This window comes from Megascapheus bottae, chromosome 21, assembly GCF_031878675.1.
Source record: "Megascapheus bottae isolate mThoBot1 chromosome 21, mThoBot2.hap1, whole genome shotgun sequence".
Lineage (NCBI taxonomy): Eukaryota > Metazoa > Chordata > Mammalia > Rodentia > Geomyidae > Megascapheus > Megascapheus bottae.
The window spans coordinates 27,070,523-27,087,644 of NC_143529.1; the positions used below are offsets into that span (position 1 = coordinate 27,070,523).

Consider the following 17,122-nt stretch of genomic DNA (forward strand, 5'->3'; position numbering starts at 1 on the left):
CTGGTCCCATTGAAAAGACAATGGGGAAGACCCTGCTGCCAGAGTTCTGAAGATGTGGCCCTTTCTCCTTTATTTTTCTCCTTAAGCTCTCTTTACATTCCTGGTCTGGTCCCACCCCCAAATCACTTGCCTCTCTTTCAAAGGAAAGTCCTCTTTCCAAAGGAAGAGGGGAAAGAAGGGGGTGGGGAGAGAGCAAGATCCTCTCCAGATATCAATATGATTTGAATATGAAGTATTTGTAAGGATGTGATCTTTGGTTAGGGCCAGGGTACAAGGTTGCTTTCCATTCTAGCTTTGACTTCAGAGTGGATGAGAGGAAGGTTTCCCTTTCCTTATTCCATCTCAACATTCACAAAGTTTTTGTTTTTGTTTTTTAAATTATGTCTTTGAGAAGGGGAAGCAGTAAAAGAAACGTTATCATTGTCTCCCTATGCAATGATTTTATGATTAAATAGGTGATTTGATCGACCATAGTCGATGAGTTAAATATTTATTGTCCTACTTTTTAGATGGACAAATCAAAAAGTACAATGAGATTAAAAGATAGACCGAATCTGGGTGCTGGTGACTCATGTCTGTAATCCTAAATACTTAGAAGGCTGAAATCAGGGGATCTCAGTATGGTGGTTCAAAGCCAGCCTAGGCAGAAAAGCCTGTGAAAAACAGCAAGAGGAGCCACTGTTCAAGTGGGTAAGGAACAATGCATAGGCCCCAAATTCAAGCCCTATTACTAGTGTGCCCATGTGCTCACACACACAGGAAGGAAAAGAAAAGAAATAGCCCCACATTTAAGTGACCATTTGTGACCAGAATGAGAGGCATTTTCTTGACTCCACACTTTTTTTTTTTTTCTGCTTTACCTGATGCTTCTGACTTTTTCATTGTTTTTGGAACTTTAGTTTTTGAAACTCTTATTTGAAACTCACTTGCCATTCAGGTTTTTCCTTCTTCCCAAAATTCATCAGAGATTTTTCACTTAAGAGAAATAAAAAAGGAAGGACAGAAGTTTGTGCTAGGATCATCTTCTTAAAAGAACTAACCAAACAAGAAAACAAAGTTTTATCCCATCCCTGCAGAACATGCGTGCAAATCCAGAAGGTCCTCAAAATTCACACAACTGGCTCGTGAAGATGGCTGGCCTGGAGTTAGGACACAGGGTGCTCAGAAATGGACAGGCTCTGAAAAGTCCAGCCCCCCTCCCTTTCTATGAATCACGTGATTACCTGGATACCCAAGATGATTTCCATAAAGCAAACCACTAAAAATGTTCAATTGCCTTTACATTCACTTTGCGCTCCATCGTTTTCTCTTTTCCTTCTAATTTGTGTTGTAAAGATGTCAAGCAGTTCCACGGTATAGCAATGTATGACTTACAGAGCTTATGACAATTGAAAATCAATGGCATTAGGAACTGGGAGATGAGCTAATGCAAAAAGGTGAGCATTGTAACAGGAAATGGAAGCCAGTGGGGTTTCATTAAAAAAAAAAAAAAAAGCATGTAAAGTATCTACATGCAAAGAGCGCTAAGTCCCATTTTATAGAAATCAAGAAGGCAGAATAATTGACTCTAGAACATGACAGGATGCCATGGCCTCATTCAATGCACTGCCCTTACCATAATCATTACAATTTAGTTGCCAATAGAAATGCACTTACATAGTTTCTAATATTAATACTTCAAGGTTTCAGCTGGGGGTAGCATATTGTTTGCTAAGGCAATCAAAAGCAAGAAAACAAAGAGCAAGGAGTGAATCTTGATAACTTTAGATTCAAATTTGCAAATTTACAAGGCAAGTTTCCCTTTTCATTCCAAGTTAAAAAGACAAGTTATGGGCTGGAAGTTTGGTCTAGTGGTAGAGTGCTTGCCTAGCATGCACGAAGACCCAGGTTCGATTTCTTGGTACCACATACACAGAAAAAAGCCAGAAGTGGTGCTGAGGCTCAAGTGGTAGAGTTCTATCCTTGAGAGAAAAAAAATCCAAGGACAGTCCTCAGGCCCTGAGCTTACGCCCAGGACTGGCAAAAAAAAAAAAAAAAAAAAAGACAAGTTGTCTTCTGTTTTATTTTACAATAAAGCTAAAGGATATTCAGTGTAGGTAGATGGATAAATTCTGAATGGAGAAGCAAATAACCATAGGGAAACCAAATTACCAAAACTGCAATTGTCTTTAGGTTATGACTTCAGACGTACTCAGTCATGCAAGTGTAAGGCCCTGTAGTTAATAACAGCCTGTCATGAAGATGGCTGAGATGCCAGACAAATTGCGTAGCGGTCAGCCACTGAAGGCCCTTTGATCAGCACATCAGATGAACCAGTGGCAAAGCAGACTACATACAGTTCAGCCATCACTAGAAGAGATGAGTCTGTTCCACAAAGGGGATCACAGTAACATCACAATAATTTACTGGTAGTCATAACAAGACAGATCACTAAATACAATCACCAAGCAAGACAAAACTTGCAATAACTGATATGTTTAAGCTTTCATTTACACACGGCATAGCATATATATGTACATATATGTATGTATATGTGTGTATGTATATATGGGCAGGGTAAAATATAGGCTACAAACTTCCCAGGCTTTTACAAAAAGGGAAAATAAATAAGGTAACAGTGAATTTCACTCACTGAACTTCAGATGGGGGGGGGGGAAGCACATTAAGATGACGAACAGTAAATTAAGACAATAAAATCTTTGCTTTTTTTTCAAACACTCAATAACCCAAACGGATTGCAGTTTATTGTGATTGTTCCTGACCACAGATCAAATAAGATACTCACTAACTCTGTTATCTTCTCCTGAGAGGTATAAAAAGATCCTTAGTCAAGCTGAATTTCCCTTAAGAGACCCTATCCAATGGATGTTCAGGGGAACAGAATATACTTGAGACATTCTTACCCTACTTTGTCAGAGCAGGAGTTTGAACTTAGAGTTTCTTGGGTTTAAGCGTGCATGAATACTTGAGACACACCCCCAGCCCTAGTTACTCTCCTTCCTAGGGTCATCTGTTCACTTGGCAGGAATGAAAAACAGGACTTCAGGACTTTCTTCCCCTTGCCTGATTTTCATCAGCTGGAGGGGAATTAGGACAAGGCAATCCTGGTTTCACTTTGAAATCATTCCTGCTCAGACACTTAACTGAAAAATATTTACCATCTTTGTCATTTTACCAAAGCACAGACACTGGAATCCTCTGGCTCCAAAACTATGTCAATGGCCTTTCAGTTAAGAATCAAACGGGCTTCCAGGATCATCAAATTTGTTCATTTACATTTCAGAGAGTGCATCAAACAGGCTGAGACCTAAGTGCCTGGTTAGCAAATTGTGCTTGGTCTTCTGTGATCACACAGCAGCGTTTACTTTGTCAGTATTAGAAATGTCTTTGCCTCACCACATGTAGCTCTAGCACTTACTCATTAGACCCCTCCGTCCCACCATATCCCACGGGGGCTGCTAATTACTGGCTTTACTCCATTTAGTCTCATTTCTGATTTAATCACGTACACTAAGCCCTAATGAAAAAGTACAAGATGGCTTCTCTTACCTTGACATTCTCCATTCTGCTCTTCATGCCCTGCGTTGCACAGACAGTTGCCAATTGGTACCAACCATTCACCATCTGCCCCACAGTACATTTTTGGCACATCCTTCTCTTCTGAGTTGTTGACACAGGAGCCTCGGACTTCCACCAGGGAGGAGGTGTCAGCCCCTGTGATGGTGTCTGGAAACTGGGCGAGATTACGAACCGTCAGGGGGCATTTCTTGTAGAACACACGGACTGACACCAGGGCTATGCAGGCTCCGACATCCTGAAAAGCCAGGTAAAAGCCCTTTTTGCTCAGTGGCCCCACATCCCGGATCTCAGTGTTCAGCTTCATGATTCTGTCGCCGATGTCCACTTGGGTAAAGCTCTCATCAGCGGCTATGGTGTCAATCTTGCCAAATTGGCTCTCTCTGATGAAGCGCTCCTTGTCGTTGTCTGACTCGTAGTAGTACAGGTTAAAAGTCTCCTTGCAAGTACCCATGACGCCAGGCAGACTGTTACAGTCCCTCAAGGTAAACTTAATCTCAATGTACACCCTCTGAGCGCCTTCCCGGGTGATCCAGTCAGTTCTCAGCCAGTTATTCTGGCTGGCTTCCATCACGTTGCACACTTGGTAGGTTCGAATGGGTGTATTTTTTTCATCCATAATGCTCACTTCCTCCCACTGCAAAGATCCAAAGGAAATAAGTCAGTTCCAGAGTTCATACCTACAATGCCTCGTCCAGTCTAACTGTCATAAGACACTGACTTTTTTTGGTTGTTCCTTCAACAATGAGAAAAATTCCTGTGCACTGATCCTAATAAATAAAGCATCTAAGGAGAGACCAGACAATATTTTATTGAGGAAGTACTGTTTACTAGGATTTTTTTAAAATAAATTCTTTCATCCTTTTTCTTGCCTACAGAGAAAGTTGAGAATGGACTGAATGCCTGTGTATTCTCAAATAGTTTCTTAGTGACCACCTGGAGTTAACCTATTACAAAAGCTACAGTTTCAAGTGGCAACAGTTCAGATTCACTCATCAATGTAAAAGCCAGTATGCAGAGTATTTCAACCACTAAACAGAGACCTGCAAATTAAGAGCAGGAAGAGTAGAACTTGCCAGAGGAAGATAATTATCAGTTAATTAGTGGTGTTCCTGTCAGAACTTTGCTCTCTAATACCTAAGAAAAGATGGCAAATTGATTTTTTTGGCACCATTACTACTCTTTAAAAGAGAAAAGAAAATCCCATGATTCTGGCTTCTCTAATCCCCAAGACAGTAAATTTTATGGTTGGGTTTCTTAAACATGCTGTGTCACACGAGTAGAAAGTATTGCCAGAGCATGCATTCAATTTAAAAAAAAAAAAATTGTGCATGCTCTTATTTTTAAAATGAAAACACACCAGTAAACAAGACTTGAAGGCATGTTTTGCTTCCAAGGAATTAGTGAATACTAAAACTAAATTAGTGAAATGAACTTTATGACTGAAAGCCCATACTGGAGAATTAAAAGAGCCCAGTAGTATGTTTCTTTGCATTCCCCTGTACAACACAAAGATGTTGCTGGTGGAACAATCTGAATTCAGAGAAATTCACTTTGATCAAAATGATAAATATCTCTCTCTCTCTCTCTCTCTCTCTCTCTCTCATTTTAAAAAATGAGTTCTAAAAGCGAGACAGCCCATGCTCCTTACCCCCTCCCCCCTCATAGCCTTCATAGCTCCCAGCTTCCACTGGTTTGGTAGCCAGTGTCCAATTCTTTATTAACATCTACAGTAATGCATTGATATAGATTGGGCATAAATCAGCTTAAGTACTTCACATACAATGTAATTAGAAGAGGGAAAAAAGCAGTAGTTACTTAAAAATTTGTATTCTTCAATAGCTCTTTTTAAAAAGCTCTACTGAAGTCAAGGAAGTACATACCATTCTAATGTATTATTTTAACCGGTTTCTGGTTTATGCATTGGAAAACTATTAATGGATGGAAACATTACTTACTATGCAAAGGGACATAATGTATAAAATTCCCTATTCCTTTCATCTTCTACCATTATGGAAGCTGGAACTGGAAGGAGTAAGTGCCTTGTGGTGATTAAATTTTCTTTTTATCTAGTAAGCAATAAATCACGAGTAATTTACGTATTTGGGGAAATTCATGTAAATCTAAAAATAGATCTTCACCTTCAAAAAAAAAAAGACCTACTCAGCATGCTTCTCATCTCAGCACAAAGGGAAAATAGGAATACATATTTATCAACACAAATGAAAGCATGGAGCCCAAGTATGGTAACCTAGGTCTCCTGTGAATCTGTGAATGTTTCCAACCAGAATTTAATTGTCTAACCCCATTGATCAGTTCACCAGAACAATCAAGGCTCTTCCCTTAAGTTTCTATTTTTACAAGCAGCATTGGCAATTCAATATACTATTTTCAAAGAAGGTTGCCAAGGGATTGGCAATGTGGCTATCATAAGCATATAACTTTCCAGTATTTTCATGTTTCTGCTTAGCTGTTGTCACCTAAAGTAGTGAGTTGTCTGACTACATTTGACTCTACAAAGTTGTCAAATCGGGTTACGTTATAGAAATAACATCAGTCAAAACAAGTGTCATTAGCAGCCAACTATCCTTTGCTCTGCCAGCAAAGATATGAAATGTTCTAAATACAAGAAGATTTTTTAATAGCCTCTGTGCTTTTTGCCTTCTGCTAGAAAGAATCTTTAAAGACAAATTGTCGCTAGTTAATTCAACTTTTGATTCTTAAGCCTGAAAAATGCCTTCTTTAATGATATCCTCTGTACAGACTTTGTAAATTTGACCCAGGTTCTGCATGGCAGCAATGCCTTAGAATGGCTAATGGTACAGCACACAAGTCAAATTTCTTTTCTAACCTGAATGCCTAACGTTATATCCGTAATATTCAGGGAAAAAGAAAATCTGTCTGCAACTGACCATGGAAAGGTCTGTGTTGTATACAACAGGCAGGCACACGCATACACACATACACACACACACACACACACACACACACTTTAGTAAAAAATTGGGTCTAGAAAAAGTAGCCAGGTGCTCTTCTTTCGGCTGTTATAGAGAAAAGATGTCTGCCATTATTATACTGCACTAAGAACTTTCTAGAAACTATATCAACCACAGACTGTACCATCACTGTCATTCCTTCATTTTATGTATGTAGGTCACCTGTACAGGTAGTGAAACATTAGGCTTGAAATGACCTTAAATTCTCCCCTCAAACTTAAGATTAGCCTGAAAACAATAAGAGTTGATCAACTTATTAATTCAAGTAAGACATCGTTCATCTTCTATTTTGCTGGCAGTTTTAACACATTCTGACCTATACAGCTATATGCTCTGCTTGGTGTAGCCTGGGAAAGACTCGCCTGAATCAGTGACCTTTCCAGGGTATAGGATTAACAAGGAGTCTGACTCTCACTAAGATAAAGCTGTACCTTTCTTCACATTCAAAGGATGAGGGCAATTGCCTGCAATCAGCAGTGAATACAGCCTGTCTACACTGCCAGAGGCCTGTCAATCACACTCTCTTCCCTTTAAAAAAAAAAATGGTTTGGAGAAAAGATTAGAATTTTTCAGCAAAGACCAATCCAACAGCAGGCAGTCAAGTTTGGGCAGAACAAAACTAAAAGGAAAAAATACAGGAAGACAGGACAATCTCCATTTTATTTCAGATAGACAACAGGATCTGCTTTGGATTCTTTATTGTATGGCTATTTTCTTGCCTATTCTTATTTTTGTGCCACATCTTCTATAAATCATTGTTTGCTTGTTTTTAGTCTTGTATTGTTTATTAAATTGTTGTTATGGAGCACAGACTTGGGTTCTGACAGTACAATTTTTGCTTGGTGTAAACTCCCAATCTTTCATTCTTAGGCTATCAAATATGTGAATGTCAGATGATTTGCTTAGGTTTTTTTCGTTTTGTTTTGTTTTGTTTTTTTGCCAGTCCTGGGCTTGAGTTCAGGGCTAGAGCCCTGTCCTTGGACTTTCTCAAGGCTAGAGCTCTACCACTTGAGCCTCAGCACCACTTCCAGCTTTTTTCTATGCATGTGGTACCAAGGAATCAAACCCGGGTATTTGTGCATGCTAGGCAAGCACTCCACCACTAGGCCAAACTCCTGGCCCAATTTGCTTAGGTTTTAAAGGATGTGAGAGTTATTTCAATTTGGCAGAAATTACAGCTACATGTTGTACTGGTTTCTTTCCAAACCTGATTCATTTTGACCTGCTGTATTAAGGGGATGGAAAATGTGGCCAATGACCTAGCAGAACCTGGAGTAGGTCAGTTCTCTGAATCTTCTAGAAGGAATAGTTCTTCCTGACATGGACTACAGATTCTGGAAAAAAAAAATGAACATGGGATATTGCTCAACTTTTCATACTTTCTAATCAAGCTTCTGCAATCCCCAGTGGCCCATGCTCCAAATGCTTGAACTGCTCAGGTGTAACAACAAAATCACCCAAGTATGGCCTTTTCCTGGCACAATTTGCAAGGTTTCCCCTTGCCCACCAAAGAAAACAGCAGTGGGGCACCCGTGACTCACTTATCCTAACTACTCAGGAGGCTGAGATTTCAGGATCTTGGTTCGAAACAAGGCCAGGAAGAACTTTCAGCAAAGTCCATGAGACCCTTACTTTAATTTAGTACCAAAAAGCCAGACACTAGCTCCTCTCATGAGCTTTAAAGAAAGCTCAGGGACAGAACCTAGCCCTGAGTCCAAGCCTCAGTTTGAACACCCAAAGACAGGCAGGAAAGAAAGGAAGAAAGCCAGAGAGAAAGGGAGGGGGGAAGGAGGAGCTAGTTGTTGTGACACCAGCTAAGAAGCCTCAGAAGTCACGTCCCATGTCCCCACTCCCTTTGGGACCTTCATTCACTTTCTTCATTTGAAAGAAAAATTGCTCTAAAATTAATTCCATCAGGGCTTCATGGACATCACAGTAATAAGCATAAATTCTAATTTGGTCCCTGGCTCCTATTTCTTGTCAGAATTTTAGTTTTAAACAGGCATCGAAGTCCATGACTCCACCAGTCTCCTAATTTTGAAGCCCCTTTCTGCCCTTTTGGCTTCTAGTTCTTCCATGACAGAACTATCCAAAGGGAGGATAGGATTTCTCCAACAAAGCCTTATTCACTTCATAAGCCATCATGGAAATCTAACCCCCTTCCCACAATCACCGAGAATCAAGCCATTAGGACTCTGAAAGTTGCTAATCGCTCCTCCCTCTCCCCTCCCAACTTTGCATGAGAGATCAACTCACAACTTACCCCTCCTTCCAGAGGACTCGCTATCCACCCAAGTTCTCCTTGAACAGATCTGGAATCCAATAAAGTAACTGTATAAAAAAAAAAAGAAAGAAAGAAAGCAAAGTTGGAGGGGGGAGAATAGATTAATTTCCAGTTGCACAAAAACAATAATATAAAAACCATTTGCCTGAGTGTTCCCATATGCTTCCAGGGCACTCATATCTAACTTAATCAAAACCTAAACTTGGTCTCACTTATGTAAATAATCATTACTCACTTGATCTTCTCCCCCTCTTTAAATCTACAGGTTCTTATTTATTTAACTTGCTTAACATTTAAAATTCCATCGTAGGGCTCAATTGATTCATTTTCTTTAAAAAAAAAAAAAAAAAGGATGAATAGAGAATCTCAAGCCCAATTCAGAAAAATAAATATATCAGTGCAGGCAGTAACACTGGAGAGTAAAATCAGCATTCATCTCTGTCTGGTATCTACCAGAAGTATTTGTTTTTGCAAGCTTCGGATGACCATATAACTCATCATTCTGTGACATTCACTAGTGAATTCTATCAGGGCACTCCAAGAGTCAGAGAAAAGACTCTCTCTCTCTCTCTCTCTCTCTCTCTCTCTCTCTCTCTCTCTCTCTCTCTCTCTCTCTCTCTCTCTCTCTCTCTCTCTCTCTCTCTTCTCCCATAACATTTCCCCCACACACACTCAGTCAACTAAATAAACAGGCCCTGGAAGTGGCATCTGCTGCTTTTTTAAATATCAAAGTTTTAGAAAAGGAGAATGCCAGACGTGGAGGATTAGAATGCAAATGTACTCAAGTCTTCTCGACGTCCTACGGGGAGGACAATCAGAGATGCGTCCTCTAACCCAGGAGGAAATGACTGATCTGAATTGGCGGTACGGTATGCGGCCTAATGGATTTAATATGCTTGTGCTACACCTAACATGGTGGCTCAGAGCTTAACGGGAAGGGAGAGCGCCTGCAAGCTGCCATACCCACCCCCACCCTGTTAGGAAGAAGGCTAGGTACCCGAAGACACTGAAAGACACAATGAAACCTCTCCACATCATCTTTCCCATCGCGATCTGCAGGCCCGGGGACCAGAGGCCCATCTCAAAGGAACCATTGGGTTATTAATGTTATCAGCTGAGGCCGGGAGACAGGCTGGGAATGTAAAGCCTCTACCCTTGTTCCTCTGCACCTAACTCTCACCCTTACCCGTGGGGCCCTAATTCTGCCCCTTCTTCCCACATTTCACTCCCAAGTAAAGGGGGTTGAAATCACCTCCCCCTCCCTCACTCGCCACCCCCACCCCCAAGGATACTGAATTCCAGGGACCTGTTAATTATTTTGAAATGTAGGTCCTGCCGGGGGTTTCTCCAGCTCAGAATTACCCCCTCTCCTCTCTCCCCCATTCTCCCTCCTCGGTCCCAAGAGAAAAGCCCCGCTAGTTGCATGTGGATTATGTAAGGTGGATTAGGGTACAAAGGGAACAATAAGACCCAATTTACAAAAAAAAAAAAAAGGAGGGGGGAGGGAGTGGAAAGGGAGGGTAACGGGGAGAAAAGGAAACGTGATGCGAATAAAAAGCAACAAAACGAATTAATTTTTAAGGGAACTGGGGAGGAAAGCGGGTGTTACGCCTCCCTTCCTTCTTTCAAAATAAGCAAGCTCACACCTCCTTCAACGCCTTAAAGAAATACAGGGCTCCCAAGTTTTGCTTTCAAGGAAAAGAAACAAACATAAGACATTTTTAAGAGATTAAAATAAAGAAAATAATCTCTACGTCTGGGGTAAATAGGTCCCATAAAGGACGTCCTAACAAGTGCGCCAAGTAGCCAGAACGTTAGCTGCGCTAGGAGAAATGGCCCCGGGGGACTCGAGAGGCGACGGCGCCCGGGATGGCAACAAAAGCCACATCAAAAAAAAAAACGAGGGGGGTGGGGTAATCTCCAGGACCTAAGAGGCTCCCCTTTCCTCCCGAGCGGTTTCGGTGGACAGGTGTCTGTCTGTATGACTTTCCCCGAGTCTCTATCTGGAGAGAGCTCTTGGGTACCGTCCGCCCAACCAAGGCTAAGTTGGTTTTTGGCTCCCTCCTTCGGAACCTGGGAAATGATGGATTGCACAGGGATAGCTGGACGGATGCCTGGCGAGACTGAGAATGGATGGATGAGATGTGGATGCGTAGATGTGTGGATGGATGGATGGGTGGTCGTAGGAGGGGGAAGAGTCGACCAGACAGAGGAAAGGCAGACATACTCAGGCTTCAACAAGAATCTAAGCTGGAGAACTCGTGCACACACGTGGGGTAAAGGATTCACGGATACAACTTGTCCGCGTCCACGCAGACACCCTCACCACACACGCATTTGCGCGCGCGCGCACACGCACACACACACACACGCACACGCACACAGCTCGACCCTCTCGGGGCCCATCGGAAATTCAAGGATCACCACCTCTCTGGCACCCCCCCCCCCGACACCCTCCCTCAGTCCGGCACGTACAATCCCTTCCAGAACGTTCGCATGGAGCCGCAAACAGCACCCGGATGGGTCCTGTCTGTCACGCAGTTTACCTCTGAACTAACCCAGGGTCCTAGGTAGGGGCGAAAAGGTAGAGAGAAGGAGACTGGGTCCAACTCCCTGGCTGGTTCTTTGGGTTCACAGGCTAAACCTGGGGAGAGGCTGGGGTTCCCATCCATCCACGCACCCCTAGGCCGGCGACCCTACCCCCGGGGGCTCGAGAGCAAGGTGACTGAAACCCGTGCCCGAAATCAGGTCACTGGGGCCGGGAGACGGTGCCGTGGGCGCGGCGGAGGCCGGGCGGCCTCGTCCGGGGGAGCGCGGCGAGGGGAAACTTTGGGAAGCCGGAGCGCGGAGGCTTTCGGAGGAAGCCGGGCGCCCTGGGCCCGCGCCGCGCTCCGGGCTGGCGCCCCCGCCCCCTCGCCGCGGCCGGGGATGGGGAGGGCTGGAACCACGGCTTCTCAGATCTGCGTGTGGTGCTCCGAGTTCGCGACGTGGGTCGGGGAGCCTTTCCACAAGCTGGCCCCACGGGGGTAGGCAGATAAACTTTGGCCTTTCGCGGCAAACTTGGACAGACTGGCCGGCTTCCCCCCCCCCCTTTCACGGGTCACCGCCTCGGGGCAGGCTGCCCGGCCGGTTCTCCGCCGCCCTTCCAGAGGATCCCCTGGTCCATCCTGGCGTCCTCCCTCCAAAGTGGCCGCGGCCAGGTTCTCCCCGACACCCGCCGGCCCCTCGCCCGCGAGGACCCTCCGCTTGCCCACCGCCCCCTTCTGGGGTCCCCGACCGCGCAGAGGCCGCCCGGGTCTTACCTTCGTTCGCGGGGTATACCCTAGAACCGGTGACAGCGTCGCAAATCCCAAAGAGAGACGAAAAGAAGACAACATAGAAAATCCCAGCCATGATTCGCGGGTGCCAACGCTGCTCCTGCCGCTTCTATCCCAGTGGAATAAATGCTTAAGTTAGGAGAGCAGCGGGCTGAAGACATTGCCAAGAGGGCGGGCCCGTCTCGTGACGTCCTCCCGCCAGTCTGGAACTCCGGGCCAATGGAGGCGCGGAAGAGGCCCGCAGGCCCCGCCCATCGTGCACAGCCCGCCCCCCGGAGTCCCGCCCCTTTCTGGCTCTCAGGGGCGCACTGTCTGGAGGGTTTTCCAGGCCCCCTCCGCCGCCCCCGCGAAAGGGTCGGGGGTGGGGGGGATGGGCTTGGTCCCCGTCCCCCCCAAAGTCCTCAAACAAAATCTCCGTGATCTTTCTGGAGGCCTGAAAAAAAGCTTCTTTCAGAGGATGCGAATTGACTGTGGGGCACCCCCTCCCCAAAATCTGGACACCCTCCTCTCCTGCCTGCCCCAGTGGGACGGTTCATGTCGAAGTGAACGTGGTGTCGCAGGAAAATGGGCCCGCGCCCTCTCTGCCGCCCCTTTCCGAGGGCCGTCGGGTCTCGCCCCCTCTCCCGCACCGGCCCGCGCGGCGCGCGCACCCCTGCACGGCCCCCGCCGCTTCCCGTACCCTGTTTTTGTGCCTTGATGGCGCGCCTCCATCTGAAAGGCTTGGGGGGGGGGCGGGGGGAGTTGTGTGGTATTTGATCACTCGTTACTGCCGGCTCTCCAGCCGTCCAGAAAACGGGGGACCCGTCACCACCGGTGTCTCGAGCGCAGCCGGGCTCAGCCACGATCCCCAAACGTGGAACGAATGACCTCCAAATGCGGGGACGCAGCGCTCACCGCCCGGCCGGGACCGTCTCCGCAGGACGCCGGCCCGGGGACCCTCGCCGCGGGGAAGCGCTCTGTGCGTTCCTGGGGGTGGGAAGACTCTCTGGACCCGGACCCGGTGATCCGGGGGACAGAAGCGATGGTGGGGTGGTGTCCGTGCAGGTGACGATGAGCACGGATCGAGCCCCCACCGCGCACCGGAGAAACTGTCCCGTGCGGCCCCGGGGCTCTGCGCTCCAACTGGTCCGTGGCGCCGGCCCGGACGCGCCTCCAGGAGACCCTGCAACCCCCCGCGGGGTCGTGGCAGCCCCGGCCTCGGTCGTCACGGTCGACCTTCCAAGGGCACCGGACCAGGTCTGTGCCTCGATGGCACGGCTCAGCCACCGGAGCGCAAAGCAGGGACGGCAGCTCCTCCAGCAGCTGCCCGGGGGCCGGGCCCGGATACCACAGCGAGCCTAAGCCTCCGCCACCCGAACGGGCCGGGATTCCAGAAGACAAGGCTCTTCCTCCTCCTGGGCAGCCCCTCTTTCGTCTCCCGCCGGGGCAGGGCGAGGGTCCCCTCCCCCCAAGCCCCAGCCTGGGTCCCAGCGGGTGCGCGGCGGTGGGGAGGAGGGGGCGCCGCTCCAGCCGCGGCCGCGGCTCTCGGTGAACCACGCGCACCACCTGCCGGCCAGACGCGGGAGTGCGGGACCCGGGGAGAAGCGGGAGCGGACAAAGACCGCAGTCCACCGGGCCACCGAGGTGAAGAGCCGGCGGGGCGGCCGGACCCCGGTTTTCATCCACCCGCCCACCCCGCGTGCGCTCAGGAGACCTCTGCAGGGGGATGGCGGGTGACGATGGATAAGCCCAGGGAGATCCGCCTGGCTTCCCGCCATCTAGATCACCAAAGACACCTTCAGAAAGCGTTTGGAGGAGAAACTTGGCCGGGGATGCGGGGGAGTCGCTAGCTCGCCCCGGTGAAAACCCGAATCCGAGGTGGCTGCGGGGAGGAGAAAACGGATCACGCGTCCAGGGCTGCGGTTTCAGATCTCTGCTGCCCCCGGCCCCGGCTTTAGTGCTGTCCTGGTTTGGTTTGCACACTCAGACCTGAGCGAATAACACCAGTAACTTTGACTTCTGCCTAAGCGAAGGCGCTTAGGCGAGCGCTGGGTAGGAGCCGGGACCCGCGGCCCCGCGGGAGCGCGGGCTGCCTTTCCGTGAGCGAGCTACTGGAATGCCACGGGGGACGTGGATTTGCGTTCGTGTAGTTTACCGATTGCACCCCATCGGGAGGGGGGAGGGCGCCGTGCACGCGGGACACGGCGGCGTGTCCAGATAAATTATGGAAGAGAGCTACACTAAGTCCACGCAGGGCACGCGTGCCTCGCCTCTCTCCTGGGTCGTCCTGAGCTTTTGCAGGGAAAAAAAAGGTGAATATTGGCCCCTGCCGTTTGGCACACCCATTGAAAAGAGAAAAAAAAAAAAGAGCAATCCGAATTCTTTTTCTTAAAACAGTTAAAAAAAACAACAATAGCTACCGGGGTTGCTTCTCTGCAGGGACCCTGGGTGTTTTTATCTGGTTGAAAAGGAAAGGCGACTGTCTGCCTCGTTCAAAACCGAAAAAAAATTCTAGAGCATCTACCACTCCTCACACGGATTATTAAATATCTTTGCAGCCACGGCTTCCAGAAAGCAATGTCTTCGTAGCGACTGTGGATGCACCAATTCCTTGCTCTTTTTTTGTTTTGTTTTCTAGTTTTTTTTTTGTTTTGTTTTGTTTTCTTTCTTTCTTTTCATTTCAGGCCTCAAAACAGCCCAATAGTCAGGAGAAACAAGCTTGGAAGAAGACTGGAAACTGTCCTGCCTTTGTGAAAATCGAAATGAGCTGCCTGAAGGCTAGCTTACCTAGGAGAATGGCTCTATGATAATTTCTTACAGCAAGGGTGTTCCTACCTAAGGAACAGCATTTCTTCTAAATCTGGGCAAATATGAAGACATAATAGTGTCCTTGGCCCTTTGCTAACACAGAACCACCCACCAGCACCCCACCCCACTGTCAAATGTCTCAGTGTCTAAAACAAATCATCAAAGCTGTGTGCACCTAAGAGAATACCACTGCTTGCAGAAAGAAAGAAAGAAAGAAAGAAAGAAAGAAAGAAAGAAAGAAAGAAAGAAAGAAAGAAAGAGATAGAAAGAACATTACTACCTAAGATCACCTACTAATAGCTCCATTCTTTTGAGTAGAACAAGCCCTCCCTGCTGTAAGAATTCAAGGGTAATTGGAGTCCACCAAGGGATGTGTAAATATATATCTCCTAATAAACTTAGTGAAAAAGAGGAAGAGCACAAAGGCTCAATACCTGTGTGCATCTGCTCATACAAAATAATGTTTATCAAAATGCACTCCAGGAAAGGGAAACAAGAGGGTTTTTTTTAAATTATTATTTCCTTAAGCTGTTATTTTCCCCCCCTTTTGTTTGCTCATTTATCTGTCTTTGAGAGGCTAAGAGGGGCACAGAAATGGAAGGACAAAGTGAACAAATGCATCAGTGGCACTAAGACTACTAGGTTGAAAATGAACTGTTCAACTTGTGGTGGGGATGGGAGGGAAAAACTAGGAGAGAATGCGGAAGAGGTGACATTGTCCAAAACAAATGCATTCTTTATCTGACATATAACTAACCCTTCCGTATATCACCCTCACAATAACAATAAAAATACATTAAAATAATTTTAAAATTTAGATGTAGTTTTGAAGTTTAAGTACGGTGACTAATGAATTGAGTGACAAAACATTTTGTGAAAGCCAAGCTGGATTAGGGTTGGTTTTCTGAGGAACTTTCCATAATCTGTGAAAACAATGTTTTAAAATATCATCAAGAAGCCCAGGATTTCTTCCTGTAAGTGGAAGGCCAATTACATCAGATGTATATATAATACATATTTCATCATGTATATCACATCTTAATCATTCTTTGCTGGACATTTTAATTCTATATGTTGGCTTATGTACAAAGCTGCAATAAGCATGGGTATGCAGAAGTCTTCCTTGTATATTGAGTAATGGTCATAATGTAGGTTCATTTTTAGTTTTTTGAAGAATTTCCATACTGATTTCCATAGTACTTGCATTATTTTACATCCCCACCTGCAGTGTGTGAGAGCTGCATTCTCCCACCAGCTGGATGGACTTTCATCAGCCTCTGTCTCTGAATGAGTCACTTGACCTCACTGAAATTTGACTCTTAACTCCAAATTTTAGAAAACTATATAAATATTAAATGATTTCTCATTTTTTTCTTTTGCCAGTCCTGGGGCTTGAACTCAGGGTCTGGGCACTGTCATTGGACACTTTTTGCTCAAGGCTAGCACTCTGCCACTTGAGCCACAGTGCCACTTCCAGTTTCTTCTGTGTATGTTGTTCTGAGGAATTGAACCCAGGGCTTTGTGCATGCTAGTGAGTACTCTACCCCTAGGCTATACTCCTGGCCTCAGTATTGAATGATTTCTATAGAGCACACATTATTCAGAACCCGGATCTTGGGAAACAGATCCTTTTAATTATTTAAAATATTGTTGATGGGGGAGGGAAACGGGTACCAAGACATGTGAAAGGGTATCAATGTATGTGAATTAATGCACCTTCTATCTGGCAAATATCATGTAACCCTTTTACTAAAATATTGTTGGTTTTCCAGTGGGAAATGAGTTTGTTCAGCTTGCATTTTTTACTCATGAGGAAACTAAGCCCTGTGATTTTTAAAATGTCTTTTTTTTTTAATTTTGTTTGTTGTCCTTATCAAGAGCCTACATATTTGATCAACTCTTAAAATAGGAAGGGAAGTAAACTTGAACTTCTTCCCTTCTTTCATTGTTGAGTTATGACAGATTCCTGGATACATGTTCCTGGATACATCAACTGAATTTGAAGCTAGGAACTGTATCTGTCTTCCCATTTAATGGTTGTAAAAATACTAAAAGTTAAGTCATGAGGGACCAGAAACTCTGCAGCCAGCCAGCTGGGGAAGAGTAAGCAAAGTTGTATGTAATGAAATCTCTACCTTTGTCAACAAAACATTTCTACAACA

At 45.8% G+C, this 17,122-nt stretch overlaps 1 protein-coding gene across 1 annotated transcript in view; it reads right to left on the minus strand.

Annotated features, from left to right (window-relative positions):
• Positions 1-12,285, minus strand: part of Epha4 (EPH receptor A4) — a 147,560-nt gene extending 135,275 nt beyond the window's left edge. Inside the window, exons 1-3 of the mRNA XM_090354898.1 lie at positions 12,159-12,285; positions 8,836-8,903; positions 3,550-4,213 (exon numbers count right to left, since the gene is read on the minus strand). Of these exons, the coding sequence (XP_090211024.1) occupies positions 3,550-4,213; positions 8,836-8,903; positions 12,159-12,249 (823 nt within the window). The 5' untranslated portion in view covers positions 12,250-12,285. The remainder of the gene's footprint in view (positions 1-3,549; positions 4,214-8,835; positions 8,904-12,158) is intronic.
• Positions 12,286-17,122: the final 4,837 nt, after the last annotated feature.